The sequence below is a fragment of the Microcaecilia unicolor genome, chromosome 8 (genome assembly GCF_901765095.1).
Source record: "Microcaecilia unicolor chromosome 8, aMicUni1.1, whole genome shotgun sequence".
Classification (NCBI taxonomy): domain Eukaryota; kingdom Metazoa; phylum Chordata; class Amphibia; order Gymnophiona; family Siphonopidae; genus Microcaecilia; species Microcaecilia unicolor.
In genome coordinates this window covers 2056512-2082703 of record NC_044038.1, presented here as the reverse complement: position 1 = coordinate 2082703, position 26192 = coordinate 2056512, and the positions used below count along the sequence as shown (strand labels likewise).

The window sequence follows — 26192 nt, the reverse complement described above, 5'->3', positions numbered from 1 at the left end:
CTCCACAGTGCAGATGCAGAGAAGCCAAGAAGTCTGAGCAACAGTGCCAGGGCTTCAGTGCAATTAGTATTAGTAAAGATTTCATGCCTGTTTCTTCCCTTTACTGCTGCGAGTATAAGGAGCTGGTACTTTTTTTCTGTCTTCCATGAAAGCATGATTTTTTAAAAAAAGGCAGGCTGCAGGGAGGTGTGGTGTGCTGAAAAGGGATTCTAGAGGTGACCCGGAAAATTATAGACTAGTGAGCCTGACGTCTGTGCCGGGCAAAATGGTAGAGACTATTATAAAGAACAAAATTACAAAGCATATTCAAAAGCATGGATTAATGAGACAAAGCCAACATGGATTTAGTGAAGGGAAATCTTGCCTCACCAATCTACTACATTTCTTTGAAGGGGTGAACAAACATGTGAGCCAGTTGATATTGTGTATCTGGATGTTCAGAAGGCATTTGATACTCTACCTCATGAAAGACTCCTGAGGAAATTAGAAAGTCATGGAATAGGAGGAAATCGGATTCATTTTCGAAAGAGATAGACATCCAAAAAGTGACATAAATCAACATTTGGACGTTTATCTCACAGAAACGTCCAAATCAGTATTATCGAAACCTCTTTTTGGACGTCTTTCTCTGAAGTCCATCAGAAGGACGTCCAAATCTCAAGGGGGCGTGTTTGAGGCGGGACTTGGGCATTCCTAAGACTTGGAAGTCTTTCAGCCATAATGGAACAAAGCAAAAACGTCCAGCACTAAGACGTTTTGAGCTAGACCTGTTTTTATTACAAATAAGGCACAAAAAGGTGCCCCAAATGACCAGGACCACCGGAGGGAATCAGGATGGCCTCCCCTTACTCCCCCAGTGGTCACTAACCCCCTCCCACCTCCCCCAAAAAAGGTGCCCTAAATGACCAGATGACCACTGGAGGGAATCAGGGATGGCCGCCCTTTACTCCCCTAGTGGTCACTAACCCCCTCCCACCTCCCCAAAAGTGTGTTGAACAACATTACTTGCCAGCCTTTATGCCACCTCAGATGTCATACTCAGGTCCATTACAGCAGCATGCAGGTCCCTGGAGTAGTTTAGTAGTAGGTGCAGTGCACTTCGGACAGGTGGACCCAGGCCCATATCCCCACTACCTGTTACACGTGGAAGAAACTGTAAGCCCTCCAAAACTCACCAGAAACCCACTGCACCCACATATAGGTGCCCCCTTCACCCATAAGGTGGTGTACAGTTGAAGGTAGTGGGTTTTGGGGGGCTCAGCACATAAGGTAAGGGAGCAATGGTCAGATGTGTACCCCTAGGGTGCCCTGTTGCTGTCCTGGGATGTCAGGGGGACCAGTCTACTAAAAATGCTGGTGCCTCCTAAGTCCCAATGGCTTGATTTTGGATGTTTTACACTTGGATGGTTTTTTTTTTTTTTCGAAAATGGCCGAAAAACAAAGACGTCCAAATCACAGGATGTCCATAGTATTTTCGAACGCAAAAGATAGACGCCCATCTTTTTTGAAAATGACCTTCTTTCCTGTTCGGAATTTGGACGTCTTTGTAAAAAGTCCAAATTCTGATTTAGACGTTTCTTTCGAAAATGCCCCTCAATGTCATATTGTGGAATAAAAACTGGTTAAAAGATAGAAAACAGAGAGTATGGTTAAATGGTCAGTATTCTCAATGGAGAAGGGTAGTTAGTGAGGTTCCCCAGGGCTCTGTGCTGGGACCGCTGCTTTTTAACATATTTATAAATGACCTAGAGATGGGAGTAACTAGTGAGGTAATTAAATTTGCTGATGACACAAAGTTATTCAAAGTCATTAAATCGCGGGAGGATTGTGAAAAATTACAAGAGGACCTTACGAGACTGGGCGTCTAAATGGCAGATGACGTTTAATGTGAGCAAGTGCAAAGTGATGCATGTGGGAAAGAGGAACCTGAATTATAGCTACGTCTTGCAAGGTTTCACACTAGGAGTCATCGCTCAGGAAAAGGATCGCGGTGTTATTGATGATATGTTAAAACCCTCTTCTCAATGTACAGCAGTTAAGAAAGGAAATAAAACTTTAGGTATTATTGGGAAAGGAATGGAAAACAAAAATGAGGACGTTATAATACCTTTGGTGTGACTTCACCTCAAATACTGGAGGCCATATCTTGCGAAGGATGTTAAAAAAATGGAAGCGGTGCAAAGAAAAGCTACGAAGATGGTATGGGATTTACGTTCCAAGACGTATAAAGAAAGGCTTGCTGACCTGAACATGTACACCCTGGAGGAAAGGAGGAACAGGGGTGATATGATACAGACGTTCAAATATTTGAAAGGTATTAATCCGCAAACGCACCTTTTCCGGAGATGGGAAGGCGGTAGAACGAGAGGACATGAAATGAGATTGAAGGGGGGCAGACTCAGGAAAGATGTCAGGAAGTATTTTTTCACGGAGAGGGTGGTGGACGCTTGGAATGCCCTCCCGCGGGAGGTGGTGGAGATGAAAACGGTAACGGAGTTCAAACATGCGTGGGATATGCATAGAGGAATCCTGTGCAGAGGGAATGGATCCTCAGAAGCTTAGCTGAAATTGGATGGCGGAGCAGTTGGGGGGAAGAGGGGGTGGTGGTTGGGAGGCGAGGATAGGGGAGGGCAGACTTATACGGTCTGTACCAGAGCCGGTGATGGGAGGCGGGACTGGTGGTTGGGAGGCGGGAAATACTGCTGGGCAGACTTTTATGGTCTGTGCCCTGAAAACGACAGGTACAAATTCAAGGTAAGGTATACACATATGAGTTTGTCATGGGCAGACTGGATGGACCATGCAGGTCTTTATCTGCCGTCATCTACTATGTTACTATGTTACTATGTGTGCAATTTTGGTCACCGCATCTCAAAGATATAGTGGAATTAGAAAAGGTACAGAGAAGGGTGACAAAAATGATAAAGGGGATAGAACGACTTCCTATGAGGGAAGTTTTTGTGTTTGGCCTATTTGTCAGCATCCGGAAATAAGTGTTGTGTTACCCTAGTGTTATAAATCTGTGTTCTGAGCTTCACTGCACAGCTCTAATGCATCGGTCCCTGGGACAGAATATGGTTCACTATCCAGCTTATTTTCGAAAGAGATCGCTGGCCATCTTCCGACACAAATCGGGAGATGGCTGGCCATCTTCTGAACCTGGCCAAATTGGTATAATTGAAAGCTGATTTTGGCCGGCGCCAACTGCTTTCCGTCGCGGAGCCGGCCAAGGGGGCATTTTGGCAGAGTACAGAAGGCAGGACGGGGGCGTGGTTACGAGATGGCCGGCTTCGCCCGATAATGGAAAAAATATGGCCGGCTGTGATGAGCATTTCGCCGGCTTTACCTGGTCCATTTATTTTTACGACCAAACTTCAAAAAAGTGCCCCAATTGACCAGATGATCACCGGAGGGAATCAGGGATCACCTCCCCTTACTCCCCCAGTGGTCACCAACCCCTTCCCACCCCAAAAAAAAATTTTTTTAACACTTTTTTGCCAGCCTCAAATGTCATACCCAGCTCCCTGACAGCAGTATGCAGGTACCTGGAGCAGTTTTTTGTGGGTGCAGTGCACTTCAGGCAGGCGGAACCAGGCCCATCCCCCCCTACCTGTTACACTTGTGGTGGTAAATGGGTGCCCCCCTTAGGGCTATGGTAGTGGTCTAGAGTTGTGGGGAGGGGATTTGGGGGGGCTCAGCACCCAAGGTAAGGAAGCTATGCACCTGGGAGCAATTTTTTTTTATTTTTAGAAGTGCCCCCTAGGGTGCCCGGTTGGTGTCCTGGCATGTCAGGGGGACCAGTGCACTACAAATGCAGGCTCCTCCCATGACCAAATGCCTTGCGTTTCGCCGGGTTTGAGATGGCCGGGCCCGGTTTCCATTATGGCCGAAAACCGAAGCCGGCCATCTCTAAACCCGGCGATCTCAACATTTGACATAAATGTTGAGATTTAGCCGGCCCCAACCGTATTATCGAAAGAAAAGTTGGCTGGCCATCTTTTTCGATAATACGGTTTGTTCTGCCCCTTTGCGGAGCCGGCCCCGAAGGTGGCCGGCCATCTCTTTGGCCGGCACCGTGTGATTATGCCCCTCCACGTTGGCAGCAGTAGGAAGAATCTTCAGGTACCGCGAGTGCAAACAGTCCGCAGAAAGTCACACTGGCCCATTTGGGGCTTGTGCAATGGTTTTTCCTGGCCCTATATTTCAGTAATAAATATAAAGTGTGGCTCATTATATTGCACTTCTGTAAAAAAAAAAAAAAAAAAACCACAACTTTTTAAAAATTGTGGACAGAGAGTTGCAGCTTTCTTTATGAATCAGGGCTTTATTTCATTCTAAGGTGGCTGTACTGTGATTCCGTCATCTATTTATTTAAGCGTTTGTTAATCGCACATCCATACTTCTGAGTGAAGTAGAAAAAGCAGTGAACTATCACCCAGTGATCAGAATATCATCAGGAGAAGAAATACATGTGGCAATGAGGCTGGTGGACAGACTGGAACCCCCCCCCCCCCCCCCCCCCCCCCCTCCCCACACACACACACACAGTCAGGGTGCAGTAAATTGAAAAGGAAACTTTATTGCTGACTAAACACAATAACACCATCACATGAACTGTGGTTCCTCTTCTCTTCAGATGTCAGGCTTCTACAGCTCAGTTTGTCACCTCACAAATAAAGAAATGCACTCTTGGCAGTCCTAATCCTTCTCTTGTAACCCCTGGGTGGTTACTACCAGTGGTGTAGCCAAGGGTGGGCTCAGGGGTCCCAGGCCCACCCAGTAGCAGCACACCTATGATTTGGCAGGCAGGGATCTCTAAGCCACATCAGCTGAAAACTCCCAACAACTGTCCCTCCTGCATACTTTGTAAATAGCAGATCTTTACCTGCATTGAGCAGCGACTGATACATACTGTGCACTGGCCCCACAGCCTTCCCTCTGATGTATTCCCACCTATGCAGAAACAGGAAGTTGCATCAGAGGGAAGGCTATGGGGCCAACATGAGCAGTGTGTATTAGTTGCTGCTCACTCCGGTGAAAATCTGCTATTTAAAAGGTGAGGGGGGATGTTTGAGAGACCATATGGCATGCAGGCAAGAGAGGGAGAGACCAAATCACTGTGGGATAGGGTGGAGTTCTTCTGCCCACCCATCTTGGGCCCAGGCCCACTCAAAATTGAGTGTCTGGCTACGCCCCTGGTTACTACTACTACTACTATTTAACATTTCTAAAGTGCTACTAGGGTTACGCAGCGCTGTACAGTTTAACATAGAAAGGACAGTCCCTGCTCAAAGAGCTTACAATCTAAAGGACATATGTACAGTCAGTCAAGTAGGGGTCGTCAAATTGGGGCAGTCTAGATTTCCTGAAAGGTATAAAGGTTAGGTGCCGAAAGCAACATTGAAGAGGTGGGTTTTGAGTAGGGATTTGAAGATGGGTAGGGAGGGGGCTTGGCGTATGGGTTTAGGAAGTTTATTCCAGGCATAGGGTGAGGAGAGGCAGAATGGATGGAGCCTGGAGTTGGTGGTGGTGGAGAAGGGTACTGAGAGGAGGGATTTGTCCTGTGAGCGGAGGTTTCGGGCGGGAACATAAGGGAAGATGCGGGTAGAGAGGTAATGAGGGGCTGCAGACTGAGTGCATTTGTAGGTAAGAAGGAGAAGCTTGAATTGAATGCGGTATCTGATGGGAAGCCAGTGAAGTGACCTAAGGAGAGGGGTGATATGAGTATATCGGTTCTGGCGGAATATAAGACGTGCAGCAGAGTTCTGAATGGATTGAAGGGGGGATAGATGGTTGAGTGGGAGGCCAGTGAGGAGTAGGTTGCAGTAGTCAAGGCGAGAGGTAATGAGAGCGTGGATGAGAGTTCGGGTGGTGTCTTCAGAGAGGAAAGGACGAATTTTGCTGATGTTAAAGAGGAAGAAGCGACAGGTCTTGGCTGTCTGCTGGATATGCGTGGAGAAGGAGAGGGAGGAGTCGAAGATGACTCCGAGGGTGCGGGCGGATGAGACTCTTTACCTTAGCTGCCAGCCACTCCTTGCTTCCCTGGGTCTCCCTCACAGGTACTGCAGCCCAGACAACACAATGGGGATTCCTCCACTCCCAGTCCTTCTCCAAGAGACCTCTGTACTCAGGGTCTCACTCCTGGAGACCTCCTCCCTCGGGCCCTCCCTCTTCCGGCTCCAGGGCATTTAACCACCTCTCGGCCTGAGCCCTGCCCCTCTGGTTTATCCTCTGACGCAGCGAGTTAGCACCTCCTGCCATAAGCTGTGCAAACTGCAGCCTCCGTGAGGGAGTGTTCTTAGGGGCAGCTATCGTTATATCGCTCACTCCCTCACAATAAGCCGTCAGATGTTTTGTAAAAAAACAGTCATACCATGCAATTGCCAAGGTAGAGCATTGCAAAGCATCGAACCAGCAACATATGAAACAGCTGAGCGATAGCCTTCTAACTTTAGAATTCAGTTTCAAGGGAGATCTTGCAGTATTTTGAAATTAGGCAAGACATGGGTTTTTGATCTAGCTTTTAAATAAAGCATGAAATTATGCAGTGGGTATTTTTTTCCGCTACATCGTGGGGTCCAGCTGTTTTTTTGTTACTATGAATAAGTTACCTTTTGTAAGTATTATGTAAACCTGCAGGAGCCTTTTTCAGGATAAGTTGACATAAAATTATTGGGAAGAAAGCAAAACTGGGTGCCTTTTTGGACGGGGTTGTTTGCTCCACTTTCTGATGGGGGCTTTTGGCATGCGATGCTGGAATATGAATGAGAATCACGCCTTTAGCTTCAGGGTAAGGATCCCTGTTACGCTCCGGGACATTTCTTTGCTGAGTGGCTGTGACTGAAAAGTCTTCTTGAAGGTTTTATTTCTGTTTTTAGTTGAGCTGCATTTAAAACAACACTTCATGTGCCTTTTGATCTATATCTGGCTGCTCATATTTACTCTTCACAGCCAAATTGAAAAAACAAATCTCTTGTTCAGAAGTAAAGGTGCTTGGCGATAATTGTGACTATGAAAAGTGAACCTGAAAAGGGGGTTGAGCGCCTCTGGTATTGTCAGTTCCATTGGAGGAAGATTGTGGGATTCCTCGGTGGGGCTATTTCTGAAGGGCAGTTTTCTACACTACCTCGCGTTTTACCGCTGATCATGCCTGGGCGTTCGATGCTTACATTGAAATGGTTCTGTATTTGCCGTTTCATCAGTAATGAGGAAAGGGATTGGGCAGCTTTTGGGTAACTTGAAGGGGTAGCGGGTGTGGGAGCCAGAGTTTATGCGAGATGGCACCAGGGTCCTGAGGTTGGCCTTTTCTGGGATGATTGGGGAGAGCAGTGTGGAGGTCTGAGGTGCTTTAGGAGGCCTACGATTAGTCTGTTTGAGAAGGCTAATGGGGGAGGCGTGGGACTGGTCCTCTCTGAGGTAATTGGGGAAGGGGGCAGCATTGAGATTACTGTAAGGGCAGAGGTCGAGTGCTTTGAGATGGCTGGAGGAGGCAGGGGGTGGGGTGCTCTGAGATGGTTTGGGGAAAATGGAGATACTACTTTCGATTGTCTGGGTTTGAGTTTGCTTTTCTTATTCTCGTTTTGGGTTTTTTTCATTTTTTAAATATTTCCAGAAAGGAGCTGTATTGTCTGCAGGGGTGGACTGACAGTGTTCTGGGCCCTTGGGTAATAACGGCCATGGTCCTCTATGGTCCCCTAACCACCGATCAAAATTGATTAAATTAGATGGAAGCTAGTGGAGAGTAGCCCCCCCCCCCTGTACTGCTGTAGGCCCTCAGGCACTGCCCTGTTGTTCCAATTGTCAGTCTGCCCCTGCTTGTCTGTTGACACCAGAAGGTGTGTCATCCATGCTTAGATTATAAAGGATAGTTTTATTTGTATAAGGAAGTAGATGATGAAAAATGTGGACCTCAAAAAAACACAGCAGTATGACAAAGAACCTTTATTGTCCGATTAAAGGCATAACACATTCTAAAATACATACCATTTTTTAATTTAAATTTTGCTCACACCTTTTTCAGTAGTAGCTCAAGGTGAGTTACATTCAGGTACTCTGGATATTTCTCACAATCTAAGTTTGTACCTGAGGCAATGGAGGGTTAAGTGACTTGCCCAAGATCACAAGGAGCAGTGGTGAGATTTGAACCAGCCACCTCTGGATTGCAAGACCTGTGCTCTAACCACTTGGCCACTCCTCCACTCCATATTCTATGCCATATTCTAAGTGAACAAGTGTCCTTGGCACAACAGCCACGTTAGATTCTGCTGCCCCTGCCAGTCGATCTGTAAGCCGCACACTGCTGTTACATTTCAAGCATTTCTGCTTCACTGGAGGGTTATTGATTTTGCTTGGTGGAGGAGAATTGACAATAGAAAAGAATATTCATTGCCCTCCTGGAAGCTGACTGTCTGCAGCACAGAGCAAACACGGTTCTGGCATATGGACAAGGCCCACAGGATCGCAAGAAACGTTTCAAAGCCAACACTATGCACAGCACACAAGCTGTGGCGTGACTGGTGGGCATCCGGGACCTCTGACTGGGGAGCCTCTGGGGCGCCTGCTGGTTGATTTAGTGCAGTTGGCTGACAAGAGGAGGTGAAAACCACATACAGGCGGAAGTGAAAGTGACTCTGTACTAATGTTTCTAAAAACCACTGAGCTGAATCCATTTTAAAAACCCTTTGAGTTTGAGCTTGAAAGCAGCTGGTCGTTCTGACTGTGTTTGTACTTTTATGATAGAGTAATGATGCTGAGAATGGCAATGTGGAGGAGGATGATGAGGAAAAAGTGAATGTGTTAAATACTTCTCTTCGGTGTTCATGGAAGAAAATCTTGGAGAAGGGCCGCAATCGGCTGCTGAGGGTATATCTGGGAATGGCGTGAATATTGCGCCATTCACGGAAGAAAGCGTTTATAAACAGCTTTAAAATCTGAATGTGGACAAAGCTATGGGGTTGGATGGGATACATCCCAGGATACTGAGAGAGCTTGGAGAAGTCCTGGCGGGACCTCTTAAGGATTTATTTCATAGATCTTTAGCGATGGGAGAGGTTCCATGGGATTGGAGATGAGCTGATGTCCCTTTTCACAAAAGCGGAGACGAGGAAGAAGTGGGAAACTATAGGCCGGTAAGTCTCACGTTGGTGGTAGGAAAAATAATGGAATCGCTGCTGAAAGAAAATATAGTTAACGTTCTAGAAGCCAACAGGTTACAGGATTCAAGGGAACACGACTTTACCAAAGGAAAATCCTACCAAACGAATCTGATTGCTTCTTTGACTGGGCGACCAAAGAACTGAATAAAGGGCATGTGCTAGATGTAATCTACTTGGATTTCAGCAAAGCCTTTGAGATGATCCCTCACAGAAGACTCATGAATAAGCTGAGAGGGATGAACTTGGGACCCAAAGTAATGAACTGGATTGGAAACTGGTTGACTGGCAGGTGGTAGACAGTGGTGGTAAATGGAATCAACTCAAAGGAAAGGAAGGTGAGTAGTGGAGTTCCTCAGGGGTTGGTGCTGGGGCCAATTCTGTTTAATATATCTGTGAGAGACATTGCTGAAGGGTTAAAAGCAAAAATTTGCCTTTTTGCGGATGACACAAAGATAGCCAATAGACTAGATACCCCAGAGGAAGTAGAAACCATGAGAAGAAATCTCCAAAAATTAGAATAATGATCAAAGGTCTGGCAGTTAAAATTTAATACTCAATATACTCAATACCACTGAGTCAATTTCTAATGAGTACAATACAATCCTCAGTACTAAATCAAAAATCAAGTAATTATAAATAACAAAAATAATTTTTTGTTAAAAAACTTTTTGTGAAAATAACGTGCTCAGTTCATACCCATTCCAACCATTATATCCCCAAGGGAACATGTGACAGAGTTTGAATTTATCTTGGGCAGACTAGATAGAGTGGTTAGGTTTTTATCTTCCGTCATCTACTATGTTACTATCAGGCTCATTTTCGAAAGAGATGGACGTCCATCTTTTGACATAAATCGGAACATGGACGTCCATCTCCCGACATAAATCGGAACATGGACGTCCATCTCCCAGGGATGTCCAAATCGGTATAATCGAAACCCGATTTTGGACATCTCCAACTGCAGTCCGTCGCAAGGACATCCAAATTTCAAGGGGGCATGTCGGAGGCATGGTGAAGGCGGGACTTGGGCGTGCCTAACACTTGGATATCTTTGATACATAGTCGAAAAAAGCAGGGATGTCCTAAAGTAAAACTTGGACGTTTTCACCCGGACATGTTTTTTTTACGAATAAGACACAAAAAGGTGCCCAAAACGACCAGATGAACACCGGAGGGAATCAGGGATGACCTCCCGTTACTCCCCTCAGTGGTCACTAACCTCCTCCCACCCTCAAAAAACATCTTTAAAAATATTTGGTGCCAGCCTCAGATGTCATACTTAGGTCCATGACAGCGCATGCAGGTCCCTGGAGCAGTTTTAGTGGGTGCAGTGCACTTCAGACAGGCAGACCCAGGCCCACCCCCCCCACCTGTTACATTTGTGGAGGAAACAGCAATCCCTCCAAAACCCACCAGAAACCCACTGTACCCACATCTAGGTGCCCCCCTTCACCTGTAAGGGGTATGGTAGTGGTGTACAGTTGTGGGTAGTGGGTTTGGGGGGGGGGGTTGGGCGCTCAGCACACACCGTAAGGGAGCTATGTACCTGGAAGCAATTTATGAAGTCCACTGCAGTGCCCCCTAGGGTACCCGGTTGGTGTCCTGGCATGTCAGGGGGACTAGTGCACTATAAATGCTGGCTCCTTCAATGTCCAAATGACTTGCATTTGAACGTTTTTGACATGGATTTCTTTGGTTTCGAAAATTGCCGAAAGTCAAAGATGTCCATGTCTAAGAACGTCCAAATTCAAGGATGTCCTTGGTATTTTCAAAATGGAAGATGGACGTCCATCTTTTTTCGAAAATGACTTTTTCCCCGCCTCCAAATTTGGATGTTTTACAAAGACGTCCAAATTCCAACTTAGACGTTTCTTTTGAAAATGCCCCTCCATGTAATAAAAAGCCCTCACTTTGTGGACAGTGTATATCTGGATTTAAATTAAACTCCTTATTGGCATAATTAGGAGCGTTCCTAAGTGGCACAGGTATGGTGGGGGTGATAAGGGGGTGGGACCTTCAGAGCGTGACTGAACGGCTATTGGTTTGGATTTCTTGTGCAGCTGAAGATCACCTGCTGACAGGTGGGACTCTCACAAGAAGCCCCTTCAGCTGGTGGGATTTGGCATCCGTTAAAGCAGACGGGGTCCTTCGTGTCACGGGACCAGTTTCAATGAGCTGCTGTTCTGACCCACCATTTTCATGTGAAATCTCAGGATTTCTCTCTGGCCGGAAGAATCTTTCTCTGTGCTTTTCTGTCTCTCCCACACCCTGTGCTGGTGACTGACGGGTTCCACCTCGCACTCATCCCTCTCACGTTGATTGTTAATCCATTACTGCAATTTCCTTTAAAAGCTCAGTTCTATTTTTGAATGTCTTTCACATATTTAATCTTTTCCTTGTCACAGAATTTGGGGAAATTTTTATTTAACCCTTTGATAAACTTTTAACTGTATAATTAAACTTTCATATTACAGCATGCCTTTTATCGATTGATTTTATTAACGGGCTCATTTCCAAACAGAAAAACATCTAAAAAGTGGCCTAAAGCAGCATTTTGACATTTTTCTCACAAAAATGTCCAAATCAGAATTTTCAAAACCGATTTTTAGACATTTTTCTATGAAGTCCATCAGAAGTATGTCCAAATCTTAAGGGGGGGGGGGCATGTCAGGGACATACTCAGGGTGGGACTTGGGCGTTCCTAAGACTTAGACGTTTTTCAGCTATAATGGAACAGAACAAAAACGTCCAAGGCTAACACTACGACGTTTTGAGCTAGACCTGTTTTTATAATGAATAAGGCACAAAAAGGTGCCCTAAATAACCAGATGACCACTGGAGAGAATCAGGGGTGACCTCCTTTTATTCCCCCAGTGGTCACTAAGTCGGACTTAGACGTCATTATCGAAAATGCCCCTCTATATAGATTCAACTGAGGCGATGCAGAGCAGGTTCATTTTAACATAAAACTTACAATTTTGTTAACAACATCACAATAATAAAATGATCAAATATAAACATAAATACAATAAATGAGGTAACTTGGAAATACGATGTCAGTACAATACAAACAATGCCATAATAGACAGCAAGGAAGAGAATTCAAATAACATAGATATAATACCAACGAAACACCTTTTCAAGCACTGTCATCCCTTGTCACCTCGGGTATCAATTTACAATGTAAAGTTCTCTAGACAGGGCTTTATTGCTCTTTAGAAATCTTATTTTACCAGGGGATTGTAGGATGGTTCCATAATGATTGATTTTCATTGTGATAGTTCTTTTGAGGGCGCTGATTCTAAGAAGCTGATTGGCATATAATGGATTTCTTAGCATTTAGCGCAACTAAAGCTTTAGGAAAAGGACCTCTGAGTGTTTCGTTTAATCTGTTTTTATTTTCAAGTTATTTTCAAGTGCTTAATTTTTGCAGATTAAAATAAAAAAACAAACTGCCTTGAGATAAAACTTTGGGAAAATCCTGTAGAAATATAGAACATTTTTTCAAAATTCTCTATATAGCCAATGACCTCAAGTAAACTACCCTTATTTTTAAAATGCTCCTATCAGAGGGAACCTATCAACAGAGTTGCCGGTGTGGTTGGTATAAATAGATCCATACTTACGTGAAATCTATCTCTCCTCCCCTAAGAACAGCTGTGGCCCATCTCTCCGAGGCTTGGTAGGACCAATGGATCGAAATTGAATGGTGGTAAAGAAACGGTGACTGTGGGGTGGGAATTCTCTTGCAAGACGAGCTGCAGTTCTGTCATCTGGCATTTGTTGGCATCTTGAGTGACATGAGGGCTTCAGATGCTGAGAGGAGGTTTTTTTTTAATTCCCCTCTAAAAGCTGTAGATTTGGATTTGTTTAGACAGGCAGAAAAAGATGACGATGATGATCTGGTCCCATGGGAAGCTCTTATTTTTCCACTAAAGGCCCATTAGACGCTGTCCTTAAAGACGACTGCCATGCACGTGTGTTTCGTTTGTTCTGAATTTGCTGGTGAGGGGGATCTTGTTGGCCTCATCTCCTGAGCCCCCGGTTGCAGATAAATTCCAATCCCTTTGCTGATCTGAATAGGTTCCTTTATTGCTATAGTCGCTGGGGTCCTTGATGGAACATTGACTGACTGGAAATGATTTAGGATGTGACTGTGCCACTGCGTTGTCCTCTACCTACACCCGACATCCAGTGTGGATTCCAGTACGTTCCTCTTTTACACTAAAGGGTATCAAAATATTTTTGTAGTGCTGGTTCAGTGGACTGTTTGAGCCTCATGAAGCTCATGTTGAGATTTGGCCTACCTCTGGACTTACTTCCATGATGAATGTTAACCGTAGGCATAGGAGCCAACTTTTCAAAATTATTGGGGGTGCTAAGCCCAATGGAAATAACCCCTCCTTGGACACATACAAGGAATGTTCTCAATATTGGGAGTGCTCAAGCACCCACAGAGTTGGCTCCTATATCTGGTGCCCTGCGAGATGTTGTCCTAACAGCACCAACACTCTTCTCCACTCCTTCAAACTTCCAGGATAGTGAAATATTTTGGGCCCTCTCTTCAGGGTCTGACCTGCACAATATATACATTGCATTTCCTTATATATTTAAACATTTGCCGGCCGGTATTCAGCACAATTTCAGGCCAGAAATGGCCGCTGACCAGTTAAATAGCGTTTTGGTGCTTAACCACTAATCAGCAGGAGATAACCAGTTTTCTCAACCTGCCTAGCTGACGTTGCTGCCTGGATGTCTCGCTACCATTGAAACTAAACATGGCCAAGACTGAGCTTCTTATCCTTCCCCTAAACCCATCTCTCATTTCCCCCCCCCCCCCCCCCCCCCCATTCTTTGTCTCTCTGGATAAAACTCTCATCCACCCTGTCTCATAAGAACATAAGTGTTGCCATACTGGCACAGACCGAAGGTCCATGAAGCCCACCATCCTGCTTCCAACAGTGGCCGATCCAGTACCTGGCAAGATTCCAGAACAGTACAATACATTTTATGCTGCATATCCTAGAGATAAACAGTGGATTTTCTCTCCACCTCTTCTTACCCTTGGTCTGGCATCTCTTTCCCTTCCCTGTAGCCCCCCCCCCTCCACCCAGGGTCCAGCCAGCTCCTCACTCAGTCAAATCTCCCCTCAGCCGTCTTTTCTCCAAGCTGAAGAGCTCTAGCTTCTTTCACTTTTCCTCATAGAGTTGTCTCATCCCCTTTATCATTTTCATCGCCCTTCTCTGCACCTTTTCTAATTCCACTATGTCTTTTTTGACATATGGCGACCAGAATTGAACACAATATTCGAGGTGCAGTCGCACCATGGAGCGATACAAAGGCATTATAACATCCTCATTTTTGTTTTCCATTCCTTTCCTAATAATACCTATCATTCTATTTACTTTCGTAGCCGCAGCAGCACAATGAGCAGAAGGTTTCAATGTATCATCAACGATGACACCTAGATCCCTTTCTTGGTCCGTGACTCCTAACATGGAACCTTGCATGACGTAGCTATAATTCGGGTTCCTCTTTCCCACATGCATCACTTTGCACTTGCTCACATTAAACGTCATCTGCCATTTAGACTCCCAGTCTCTCAGTCTCGTAAGGCTTTCTTGTAATTTTTCACAATCCTCTTGCGATTTAACAACTTTGAATCACTTTGTGTCATCAGCAAATTTAATGACTTCATTAGTTATTCACATCTCTAAATAATTTAAAAATATGTTAAAATGCAGCGGTCCCAGCACAGACCCCTGAGGAACCCCATAATCTACCCTTCTCCATTGAGAATACTGACCATTTAACCCTACTCTCTGTTTTCTATCTTTTAACCAGTTCTTAATCCACAATAGGACATTACCTCCTATCCCTTGACTTTCTAATTTTCTCAGGAGTCATTCATGAGGTACTTTGTCAAATGCCTTCTGAAAATCCAGATATACAATATCGACCAGCTCACCTGTAGCCACATGTTTGTTCACCCCTTCAAAGAATGTTGTATATTGGTGAGGCAAGATTTCCCTTCACTAAATCCATGTTGGTTTTATCTCATTAATCCATGCTTAAGTATATGCTCTGTAATTTTGTTCTTTGTAATAGTCTGTACCATTTTGCCTGTCACAGACATCAGGTTCACCGGTCTGTAATTTCCCGGATCATCTCTGGAACCCTTTAAGAAATTGGTGTTACATTGGCCACCCTCCAATCTTCCGGTACCATGCTTGATTTTAAAGATAAATTACATATGATTAATAATAACTGTGTAAGTTCTTTTTCAATTCTATCAGTATTCTGGGATGTAGACCATCCAGTCCAGTTGATTTGCTACTGTTCAGTTTGTGAAATTGCCCCTTTACGTCTTCCAGGTTTATAGAGATTTGGTTCCGTTTCTTTGACTTGTCAGCATTAAATACCATTTCTGGCACTGGTATCTCTCCCACATCTTCCTCAGTGAAGACCGAAGCAAAGAATTCATTTAATCTCTCTGCTATGGTCCTGTCTTCCCTGAGTGCCCCTTTTACCCCTCAGTCATCTAGCGGGCCATATGATACTTTTACCAGCTTCTTGCTTTTAATATACCTAAAAAGGTTTTTCCAATGTGTTTTTGCTTCCAACACAATCTTCTTTTCAAAGTCTCTCTTTGCCTTCCTTATCAGTGCTTTGCTTTGACTTTGACATTCCATAGGGTGTTTCCTACCATTGTCAGTGTGAATCTTCTTCCATTTTCTGAAGGATTTACTTTTAGCTCTAATAGCTTCCTTCACCTCATTTTTTAACCATGCTGGCTGTCGTTTGGTCTTCCATCCTCCTTTTTTAATACATGGAATATATCTAGTCTGGGCTTCCAGGATGATATTTTTGAATAGTAATCACTTCAGTATCCTGAGCCAATTCCTGGAATGTTGGTGTGATACCTCCCTTAGGTCTGGGTGGGATCTCATTTTTGGGGGGGGGGGCTAAGAGTGGCATCTAAGACACCCTGCACAAGCCGAACGCTGGCAGCAGGGTAAACAAAGCTCAAAATCATTTGCTGATTAAGGGCAGCAATCCCTCTGGTCTCAGATGGGTAAGAACAGATTTTTCCTTTCCTCTTAACCATGATGTCCCACCATGAAGCTCAGAACAGAGCTTCAAAGACCTGCACTAGTCAGCAGCCGTCTTGGCTCCTTCCCTAACACTCTACTAACATTTACTTTTTATTATTATTATTTTTAAAAATGTTATTAGTAGGTTCCCATCTGTGGATCTAAATAGTCTGTATTTTCAAGAGCTAATTTCTAGCAGATAGAGACGCCCTGATTAAATTTGCAGTCTCCTAATTGGTTCAAGGGCCTATAAATTAGAGATCAGGCTGGGGTGGGTGAGATTTAAAATGTAAACTGAGGCTTCCTCTGTCTGTTAGCTGTGCTTTATACGGACACTATAGTAATGTAAAATAGCCACCTTGAATGTTAGCCTATGGAACTGTAACAGAGACTATGGAACTTTGTAAGTCTAAGTGCTTTGAAAATATGCCTCTTAATATGCTAAGCAAAACTATTCCTTAAACTCTGTCTCCTTTGCTAAGTGAGTAGACTAACTTAAAAAAAAGTCCATGAGGTTACCTATTTAATTTTAAGTGTACATTTCCCCAGATTTAAAGACCCGCACAGTCCATCCAGTCTGCCCAACAAGAGAGACTAATGGTATATGATATATACACATTCTTGATCTGTCCTTGCCTTTTCAGTGTACAGACCATAGAAGTCTGCCCTTCTCTGGTCTTAGTTACTGGACTTGCTATTAAAGTCCTCTCCACCCATCCAGATCTGTCTAGCCATAATTGGGGTACAAACCAAATGAAACACCCCTGTAAGAGACGCCACACCATTCAGATTAAAAGTTCAATCCAGTGGCTTCGAACCCTTGCTGACCTGGTGGCCATCACACTGCCAAAGCCCAGTAATCTCCTAGCCTGCCATCAAGAGACCCAAGATCTGCTGTGCAGGGGGAGGAGGATAGGCAAGGTGTACCATAAAAGGTCCATCTGTGAATGGCCAAGCAGTGTTTGGGCTTGAATGCTGGGCTAGTGAATAGAAGTAGAAATCAGCCAGTTGTTTTCAGTGTCTTGTTTATGGATGTGTTTTCCAGAGATAGTGGCTGCAGTCATTCTTCACCTATTTCAATGCAAATCACTCTGATGCAATAGGCAGATGGTAAAATATAAAATCAATAAAATCAGATCAGATCTTTGGACTTCCAGTTCCATCGGTTTTTTGTGTGTCTGAGGGGAAATGAAAGAAGCCCTAACAATTAATCTCTGACTTGTAACTTATGGTTTTTAAGAAAGAACAAATCAACCATTCCATGAATAGATGTTAACCTAAAAGAATCAATGTTAGACTTCTTACAAGAAAGCAGAACTCGATGGTGGGAATCCAAGCTAAAACTATTTTAACCATAAGTGTTAGATATGCTGAGTGATCATCTTTAAAAGTACAGAAATTTAGTAAAATGTTCCCTTCCCTCCTCCAGGCAAGGGACTTTAAAAAGAGGTGAGATGAGTGCAAGGACAGAGGTGTGACGGGGAGAAGACTTTGCTTGTTTAGTTTTTCAAATCTTACAGGGTTTCACCTCGGAACTGTTGACTAAGACCGCTTTGCTACGTTTGGTCCAGTCTAACAGACTGAAAAAACAACTGATGCTAGCGTCACTGTTTCAAGAGACAATTCAAAATCAGAAGATTTTCAGCTCTCTATTCCCTGTACTTTGAGTTAAAATATGGAACTCTCTACCTATTGCCATCAGAACAGAAAACAGCCACCTCAGTTTCGGGAAGCGGCTAAAAACCTATTTCTTCCCAAAGACTACTTCATAACAATCCATTGACTTCTGCCTCCTAGTATCATCCATTATCCGTTCCTTAATGTTTTGGTCTCATGCATTACACCAGTGATCTCTAATTGTCCTCATACCTCACACTAACATTATTGTCTTTTGTCTCACCCTAGAATGTAAACCTCACTGAACCCTGGAAAGGGGATATTAGCAATATATAAGAATTGATTTGATTTGCTTTCTATTCATATCTTGCTGTTCTCTCTTGCTGTAGTTTGCTGCTTTGTGGTTCACAAGAGGTGCCATGAATTTGTCACATTCTGCTGCCCTGGTGCAGATAAAGGCCCAGCCTCTGATGTAAGTAAAGAACTCGTTACATTTGTATTTAATGCAAAAGTATATCTACGGCTGCAACTGTATCTCTGCCCTTCTTTCCCCTTCTCAGTCTTTCCTCAGTCCTTCTTCCTCTTTCTGATTCAGAAAACGTTATTAGCATGACAATTTGTATATGTTGGAGGAGGGAGGGAGGGACTAGCATTTACTCCCTCCTCTGCAGGTGGCTCCTCAAAATGTCAGCACCCTTCCCTGCCCGGTGCATCCTGGGATGTGCTGGGCAGGGCTTAACTTCCATATAAGGGTTGAGCTCTACCCAGTGCATCACAGGATGCATCAGGCAGGTTGGGCACCGCCATTTTGAGCAGCTGCATGCAGAGAAGGGAGGAAGTGCTAATCCCTTCCTCCTACAACTTTGAGATAGGCCTTGGGGGGGGGGGGGGGGCTGGAGAGGGTGTAGAGGGCTAGCGGTCCCACTGGACCACCAGGGTTTTTGTTAGTGTTGGGGGTGGGGGCTGGTGGTCCCACTGGACCACCAGGTCTTCTTAGTGTTTGGTGGGGTGGGGGAGCCTGGAGGTCCACCAGACCGCCAGGCCCTGTGTTTAGGGTGGTGGGCTTGGGTTTGACAGAGCCGGGAGAAAATCCTGGATCTGACAAACGTCTTCTCCTGTTTGACAGGTCCGAGCTTTTGACAGCCCAGACCTGTCAAACAACTTCTGCGGGAGGATTGCTCCTTTGGCGCATGGCCATACACGGTCCTCCTGCAGAAGTAACCTATGATCAGAATTAATAGTGTGCCTAAATTTGCATGCTATTAGCCCTGATCATAAGGGCGTTAATACCATGTGCTGTTCTGGTGCTAATTTTAGAGCATTGTTCGGAACTGGGCGGGTCTTCTGATCATCTGCACCTAAGGGAATGAAAGGGGAGAGTAGGTGGCATTGATGGACAGACTGGATAGGTCGTATGGGTTTATACCTGCCTTAAGTTTACTATGTTTATATAACTCTGTTCTGGACAGTGACCCTGAGCGGCAGTGATCTGCAGTCAAGGCTTGCCTGTGATTTGCTAAACTGTATAACTATGTACGGTGTCTCTTCTGACCCTGGCCGTTCACTGTGCTGTAATGAAAGTTGAATTTGTGGGGTGGTGTAAAATCTGTGATTAGTCCTAAGGATTAAGTCAGCAGAACAATTACCATGAGCCCAAAAGCTGAACGGCAGCAGGGATCCCCACCAACTCTTATTTCTTCACCTGGTTCCTTTTCTGTACTATTTTCTATGATTCCTCGTTGTAAAGGTATGAAAGCCTGTGCTGGTGTAAGAGTTAAGAGGTTGCGCTGTGTCAGGCTTTGTTCTTTTCGCGGGGCACTAGGATGCTTTTGTGCTCGAGTGTAAGACATGCGGCTGTTTGTTCTGCCAATTATAAGACCATAGTTCAATTCCACCTCCTTCCTTGCAGTGCTCACGTGTATCGTATAATCATTTCATCACTGTAATAACCCTGAATTAAAGTTTTGAGACGGATCATCCCTGTACAACTGGTTATTCTGCTGTGTGACTTGATTCAACAAGAACTTGACAGAAATCGGGGTATTGCATGACTCCATTGCACCTGTCACAGGTCTCCTTGGATATGCTACAGTGGCGCTTTGCAGTTTCTTAATTTCTTGCTCGTTTGGTTGATCTGCTGCTTTGCCTACAGCATCATCTTGTGGACTCTGACAGCCTAATTGCCCCTGGTGGAAAAGGCTCTGATGATACTACTGTCACCCCGTCATCTCCCCCTACCTACCCACAGGTGCTAGAAAATAAAGTCCCCAAACCCTCTGGCGGTTGAAAGCTTGAGTGGCTCCAGGGCTAGTGTTAGACATGCTGAGGTCCAGCCCAACACTGCAAAGGGGAGCCAATGCAAAGATCTACAAATGATTAATTATATACAATTGCATCTGACGTGGCCACGTTTCATTGCACAGCTGCCTGCCTCAGGGGTGTCAACCCAAGAAGTTCGCTCAAAAGCCCGAGTGAAACCAGCTAATTTTCTAGAAAGTATAAAAAAAGGAGCCTAAATCCAGAGCCACTTAAACTGCTGATCCTCACTGTTCTAGATAAAAGCAATAACCATTATTCAAACAAGGTGTTGTACTGTCTGCTAATGCGGTGAATAAGTGGGAGAGGAAGGAGGGCTGATCTGCTGTTTTGTTTTCTTCATCTGGAGTCATGTGAATTTTTAAATACAATACAAATAAAAATTATATTTCGGTCTGACGCAGATCTCAAAATAGATCTACCTTGTATTGTGCATGTCAACTAACAGCAAAAAGTATATTCCAAAGGATTTCTGACACAGAAATGTTTTCAGTTCTCTCCGGAAAATGGTGCAGTCATTTTGTGATCTGATTTGGAGTGGTAAAGCCTTCCAGAAGAAAGCTGCCTGGTATGCCAGAGTCTGAACCCTTTTGCATCTGAACATGTGGTGTCTAGTTTTTATCATGTCGTAGTTGTTTGGTATAATTTGAAAAAAGGAGTTACTGACTCCAGTGTCTAGTGAAGTTTGGTAAATTGTGCCTGTGCTTCTCTTTTCTCTGGTAACGTCTGCAGTGCTGGTACTGGGGTGGGAGGAGGCAGTATTTCTCTCTTATGCTTATTCTGAAATTTCACATACTTCCTTTAATAACAAAAGGTCGAAGCGGTTTACAAACGATAACGTTCTGAATAAAATGGACAGTAACGCCAATTAAAACAGGAAAGATCACATACACACATCCTATTTAACCATGTGAAAATCAAAACTAGATACTAAAGGCTACATCTATAAGGGGTCATGCAGGCTGTGGACGGCAACATCTAGGTGGGCAGATTTATTTATTTGAATTTTGCTTGCTCCTTTTCCAGTGGTAGCTCAAAGTGTGTTACATTCAGGTACACTGGGTATTTCTCTGTCCCTGGAGGTGCTCACAATCTGTTTGTTCCTTAGGCAATGGAGGGTTAAGTGGCTTGCCGAAGATCACAAGGAGCAGCAGTGGGATTTGAACTGGCCACCTCTGGATGTCAACACTGGTGCTCTAACCACTAGGCTACTCCTCTATTAAATGCCAGCTGGAAACAGTGGGCTTTTAATAATGGCTTAAGTCTAGTTCAGAGGGAAGATTATTTTAGAGTCTTGGTGCAAAATAGGAAAATGCTATGACCTGGTGGTTTCATAATGAGCAGATTTCAATGATGGCAGAACCAGCCAATGAACATTTGGGAATGGAGAGAATGAGTTGGAGTATATGGAGTAGCCAGTGAGAAAAGGTAAAGAGGAGATCCTATGTGCAATACCTTATGAATGATAACTAGGGTTGTACACCAGGTCCAGAATTTTGCAGGGAGCCAATGCAAGTGTAAAAATAATGAGGTGACATGATCGTATTTCTTAGCCTGAAACTACAGATGTATTGCTGAGTTTTGAAGAGTTTGGAAGCGTCAAAGTTGAACCTGAGAGATAACCGGCATAATCGGTATTACAGTAGTCCAGACTGGAGATGATGAATGCATGGATCAATGTATGTAGGGCAGAGAAATCAAGATATTTACAAATAGAGCAAATACGGCAGAGCCAGAGAAAACCTTTCTGGACTATTTGAGAGATTTGGTGCTCGAATGATAATGTAGAATCAATTATCACACCCAAATAGCTTAATGAACGTACTGTCAGCATCAAAATATTGAACGGATTAGGAGTCACAGTAGGGTTCCCTGTGCATTCCAGTAAGCCAACATACTGTAGTTTTAGAGGTGTTTAATACTAATTTCTCTGTGGATAGCCAGTTGGCCGGTGCATGGAGAGCTTACCTGTAGAGGATCCAAACCTGGAGAAAAAGGAGAAGTTGGAAAGATAATGAGAATATCATCAACGTAAGGAAAAAATGAATGCTATGGCCCTGTAAACGTGTTGCTAAAGGACTTAAGAAGATATTAAAATGCAAAGGAGGCAGTTTTGAACCCTGGGGGACACCACAGTGATCTGAAAATTCCCTGGAGACAGCAGTAGGAGAAACAACTGAGAAAGTCCAATCAAAAAGAAAGGAAGTGTCAGACCAATACCTTGTAGTCAAGAGAGAAGGAGAGGGCGATCAACCAAATAAAGGCTGCGGAAAGATCAAGTGAGACGAAGTGCGATATCCCCCTATCCAGAATGGAATGGAGTTCGCTTGTAAGTGAGGCAACTGTGGTTTTGGTACTATGGTTAGATCTGAACCCTGTCTGCTGAGGGTGCAGTATTGATAATTTATCGGCATAACTGAGAAGTTCAAATAGCACTTTTTCTGCAGTTTTAGAAATAATACTGAGATTGGATATGGTCCGGTAGTGAGCTGGTGAGACCGAAGGGTCAAGTTAAAGGGATCTTGAGAGATGGTTCGAGCACATTGGTACCTGAGGAAAGACTAAATATAATTAGATGAAGGAAAAGAAGTGTGAGACCAGGGCATGGTAATTTCAGCCAATATAAGGAAGTGGATCAAGGAGACAAGTCGTGAGGCGCATGGTTGAAAAGTCATTCAGAGAGCAAACCTAAAAGTTACTTCTTGTGTGAAGTCCACCTAGAATAACATATTCAGTCAACGAAGGGGGGGGGGGGGGTGTTTAGTGGTCCTGCTTAGAAAGGCAGTACATTGCTAGACCTGGCAAGAGTAAGAAAGCAGTTGGTGCTGTTCATCTTTATTCAACATGTTGCTTAAGGTCAATCTTATCGAAGCTGTCTTGCTTGGCTCCTGCTGGTGGTGCTGAATGATGCAGAAGTAATTATCAAATAATTTTACTTGTATTTGTAACATTTCAAATCTCTGAACAGATCAGTGGTTTTAATAGTTCATTTGCATTTACTCCCACATATAAGTGTGTCCCAGGCTACACCACCTTCACCCACATTCATATCATCCTGTAATTCTAAACTAGGTCTTACTGCCTCTGAAAACATTTGGAGGTGCTAAATTCTGGTGGGAGGGGAGAGAAGAGGAAGCTTCTGGATAAGTGAATATATTTGATGGTTTAAGCTTGTAATAGAAAACAATTTGTATGTTAGTTGACAAAATAAGTTAGAATTTTGCTACAAAAAAGCAAGCATTAATTTATAGCATGTCGCATTAGCATTGTCATACTGGGACAGACTGAAGGTCCATCAAGTCCAGTATCCTGTTTCCATAGTGGCCAATCCAGGTCACAAGTACCTGGCAAGATCCCAAAAGGGTAAAACAGATTTTATGCTGTTTATCTTAGAAATAAGCAGTAGATTTTCCCAAGTCCATCTTAATAATGGCTTTTAGGAACTTGTCCAAATTTTTAGGCTTTCAGGAACTTGTCCAAATTTTTTTTTTTAACCCTACTAAGCTAACTGCTTTTAGCAAATTCTCTGGCAATGAATTCCAGAATTTAATTACACATTGAGTGAAGAAATATTTTCTCTGGTTTAATTTACTACTTTGTAGCTTCATTGTGTGCCCCATAGTCCTAGTATTTTTGGAAAGAGTGAACAAGCTTTAGGGATTTCCAATTCATTACTCAAGAGTCTACAGACATTGCAGAATACGGCTATCAGTCTTCTATGTCATCTGTGGAAATTTGATCATGTGTCATCCGCTCTGAAAGACCACCATTGGTTACCGGTAAATTTCCATATTCAGTTTAAGGTACTTTTGCTAGCTTTTAAAGCTTTTAGACAGGGTACTCCTCGTATCTTTATTCACTAACAATACTGCATTCCTTGACTCATGTCTTACGTTCTCTTAATGATCTCCGAATGGTTCTACCAAGGCCGTGTTCTGCCCAATTAGAAACTACACATTACAGTGCATTTTTCTTTGTTGCTTCATATTTTTGAAACTCTGTGCCTTTGATTATTCACAGTGAATGTAACTTAAAAAACATTTAAAGTACTCTTAAAGACTTGGTTATTTCAAAGGGCGTATGCCAGTGAGTGAGGTGGCTCCGTTGGGTGCGGGCACTTGGGAGTAGCAGGTAAATCTAAGTTCTGAAGGAAGATACCGTTTTGTAAATTTCTTGTGTATATGTTTTCTTTTCATATACTTTTTGTTTATTTGTAAACTCCTGCCATCTGTTTGTCATCTACAGCCGTATATTAAGTTTCAAATAAATAGTTGGGGCACAAATCAGAGGGTTTTGTGGGGTCTTTTAGTTTTGGAGTTCAGATAACTCATAGACAAAGGGAAATTTACCTTCTCAAGAAATAAATGCACAAAGGAAAGTAACCAATGATATTCCATTGGATGGTAAATGTTTAAGTGAGGAAGCTGGACAGAGTCCAAAACACGATGGTCTTTAGTAAAGTTTCTAACCAACTCAGACAGGTCCTGCTGGGCTTGATGGACCCTTGGCCTTTTCCCAGTATGGCGGTGCTTTTGTCCTCATAATTTACTGGAAGAAATCTGTCCCAAAGAATCCGAAGGTGCCTTTTGCAGTTCTGATCCTGTGGGTCTCCTCTACTGATGCTTCACCATCAAAATGTGTCTGTAATTATAGTTTTATAAGATATACAAGTATTTTCTGATTAAAATAATCAGCTAACTCAGAGGCAGACGGGATTAGCAGTTTTTCAGAGTCAGAGGCTCGTGAATGAAGCAGACATTTTACTGTCTAAAATAGGTTACGGGCATCATTCCTGCTAAGTCTTAGTAGAATAAAATGCCCTTTTGCAGAAGAAATGTCTCTTTCGTAAATGCTAGTACAACCCCTCTGTTTTGTTTTGCCATTCTTAAGGTTAATATGATTCCAAATTATCTCTAGTTTCCCGCATTCAAGCTTTCTAACACTCAACTCCTTAACGACCCAGGGGACAGAGTTATCCTGTCTTTGACATTATCTGTTCCAGTGATCTTGAGGTATGGCGCAGGTTGCAGGAGTGTAGAGTGAGAAAACCTTCTCCTTGTTTGTCTTAATAAGGATTTTTCAAGCCCTCGTAGGTCATGTAGCCTTTGCACTTTTTAAGAAATATTTCAGGTATCTTTGATCTTCTAATTAACGATGGATTGGATATTTTGGGAGTAAGTCTATAAAGGTCACCTAAAATTAGGTGCTAAGATGCTGGGCATTAAGCACAAATTCTCAGCGCCACTGAGAGACAGATCTGGGCCCCGGGACAGGTGCACCACTGCCCCCACCCCACACACACACTTGGCCCCCCTCTCCATTTCCTTCCTGCGTCTTTTCCTCCCTCGGTTTGTCACTCTCCTGCTCCTGTGTGCCGGGACCTGGGTCCTCACACACAGAAGCAGGAGAGAGACAGATAGGGTGAGCAGAAACTTCTAGCACTGGGCCCCCCCTTGGAGGCCGAGCCTGGGGAATCTTGTCCCCTTGCCCCTCCCCTCTCAGCAGCCCTGTAAATTCTATATTGCATATAATTACCATTACCAAATTTTACTAATGTAAATCTGCATTTTAATGTCTAATCTTAGTTACAAGCACTTATGCCATGTCAAAGGCTGTTGTGAATCCTCTCACGTAACTGACCCCTGACCTGCCTATGCCCTTCATACGTCCACACCCCCCCCCCCCCCCCCCCCGGCAATAATGCGCTAAAGGAATTATGTGCTCTGGTTATAGCATACTGACTAAGGGCAGATATTCCAAATGAGCGCCTTTATTGGTTGTTAATGCCAATTAACACCTAATTTAACAATGAAATGACGAACATAACTGCCCTTAGTGTGTGCAAGCTTATACAATTAGGAGGTTTGGCACTGCGATTATGATCAATTAATTTCATCAGATTCCATTTAAGTGCACAAGCCTTGGGCTCTGGAGAGGTTTTCGGATTTGGGGTATGAGATATTATTAAATATCAAATACAAATCCACTCTAACTCGAGATTTGTCTCACT

General features: G+C 43.8%; 1 protein-coding gene across 2 annotated transcripts in view; it reads left to right on the top strand.

Moving 5' to 3' along the window:
• PRKCB (protein kinase C beta) overlaps positions 1 to 26192 on the top strand; it is a 209744-nt gene that overhangs the window by 79208 nt on the left and 104344 nt on the right. For both annotated transcript variants that reach the window (XM_030211560.1, XM_030211559.1), the window contains exon 3: positions 18256 to 18338. In XM_030211560.1, the coding sequence (XP_030067420.1) occupies positions 18256 to 18338 (83 nt within the window). The remainder of the gene's footprint in view (positions 1 to 18255; positions 18339 to 26192) is intronic.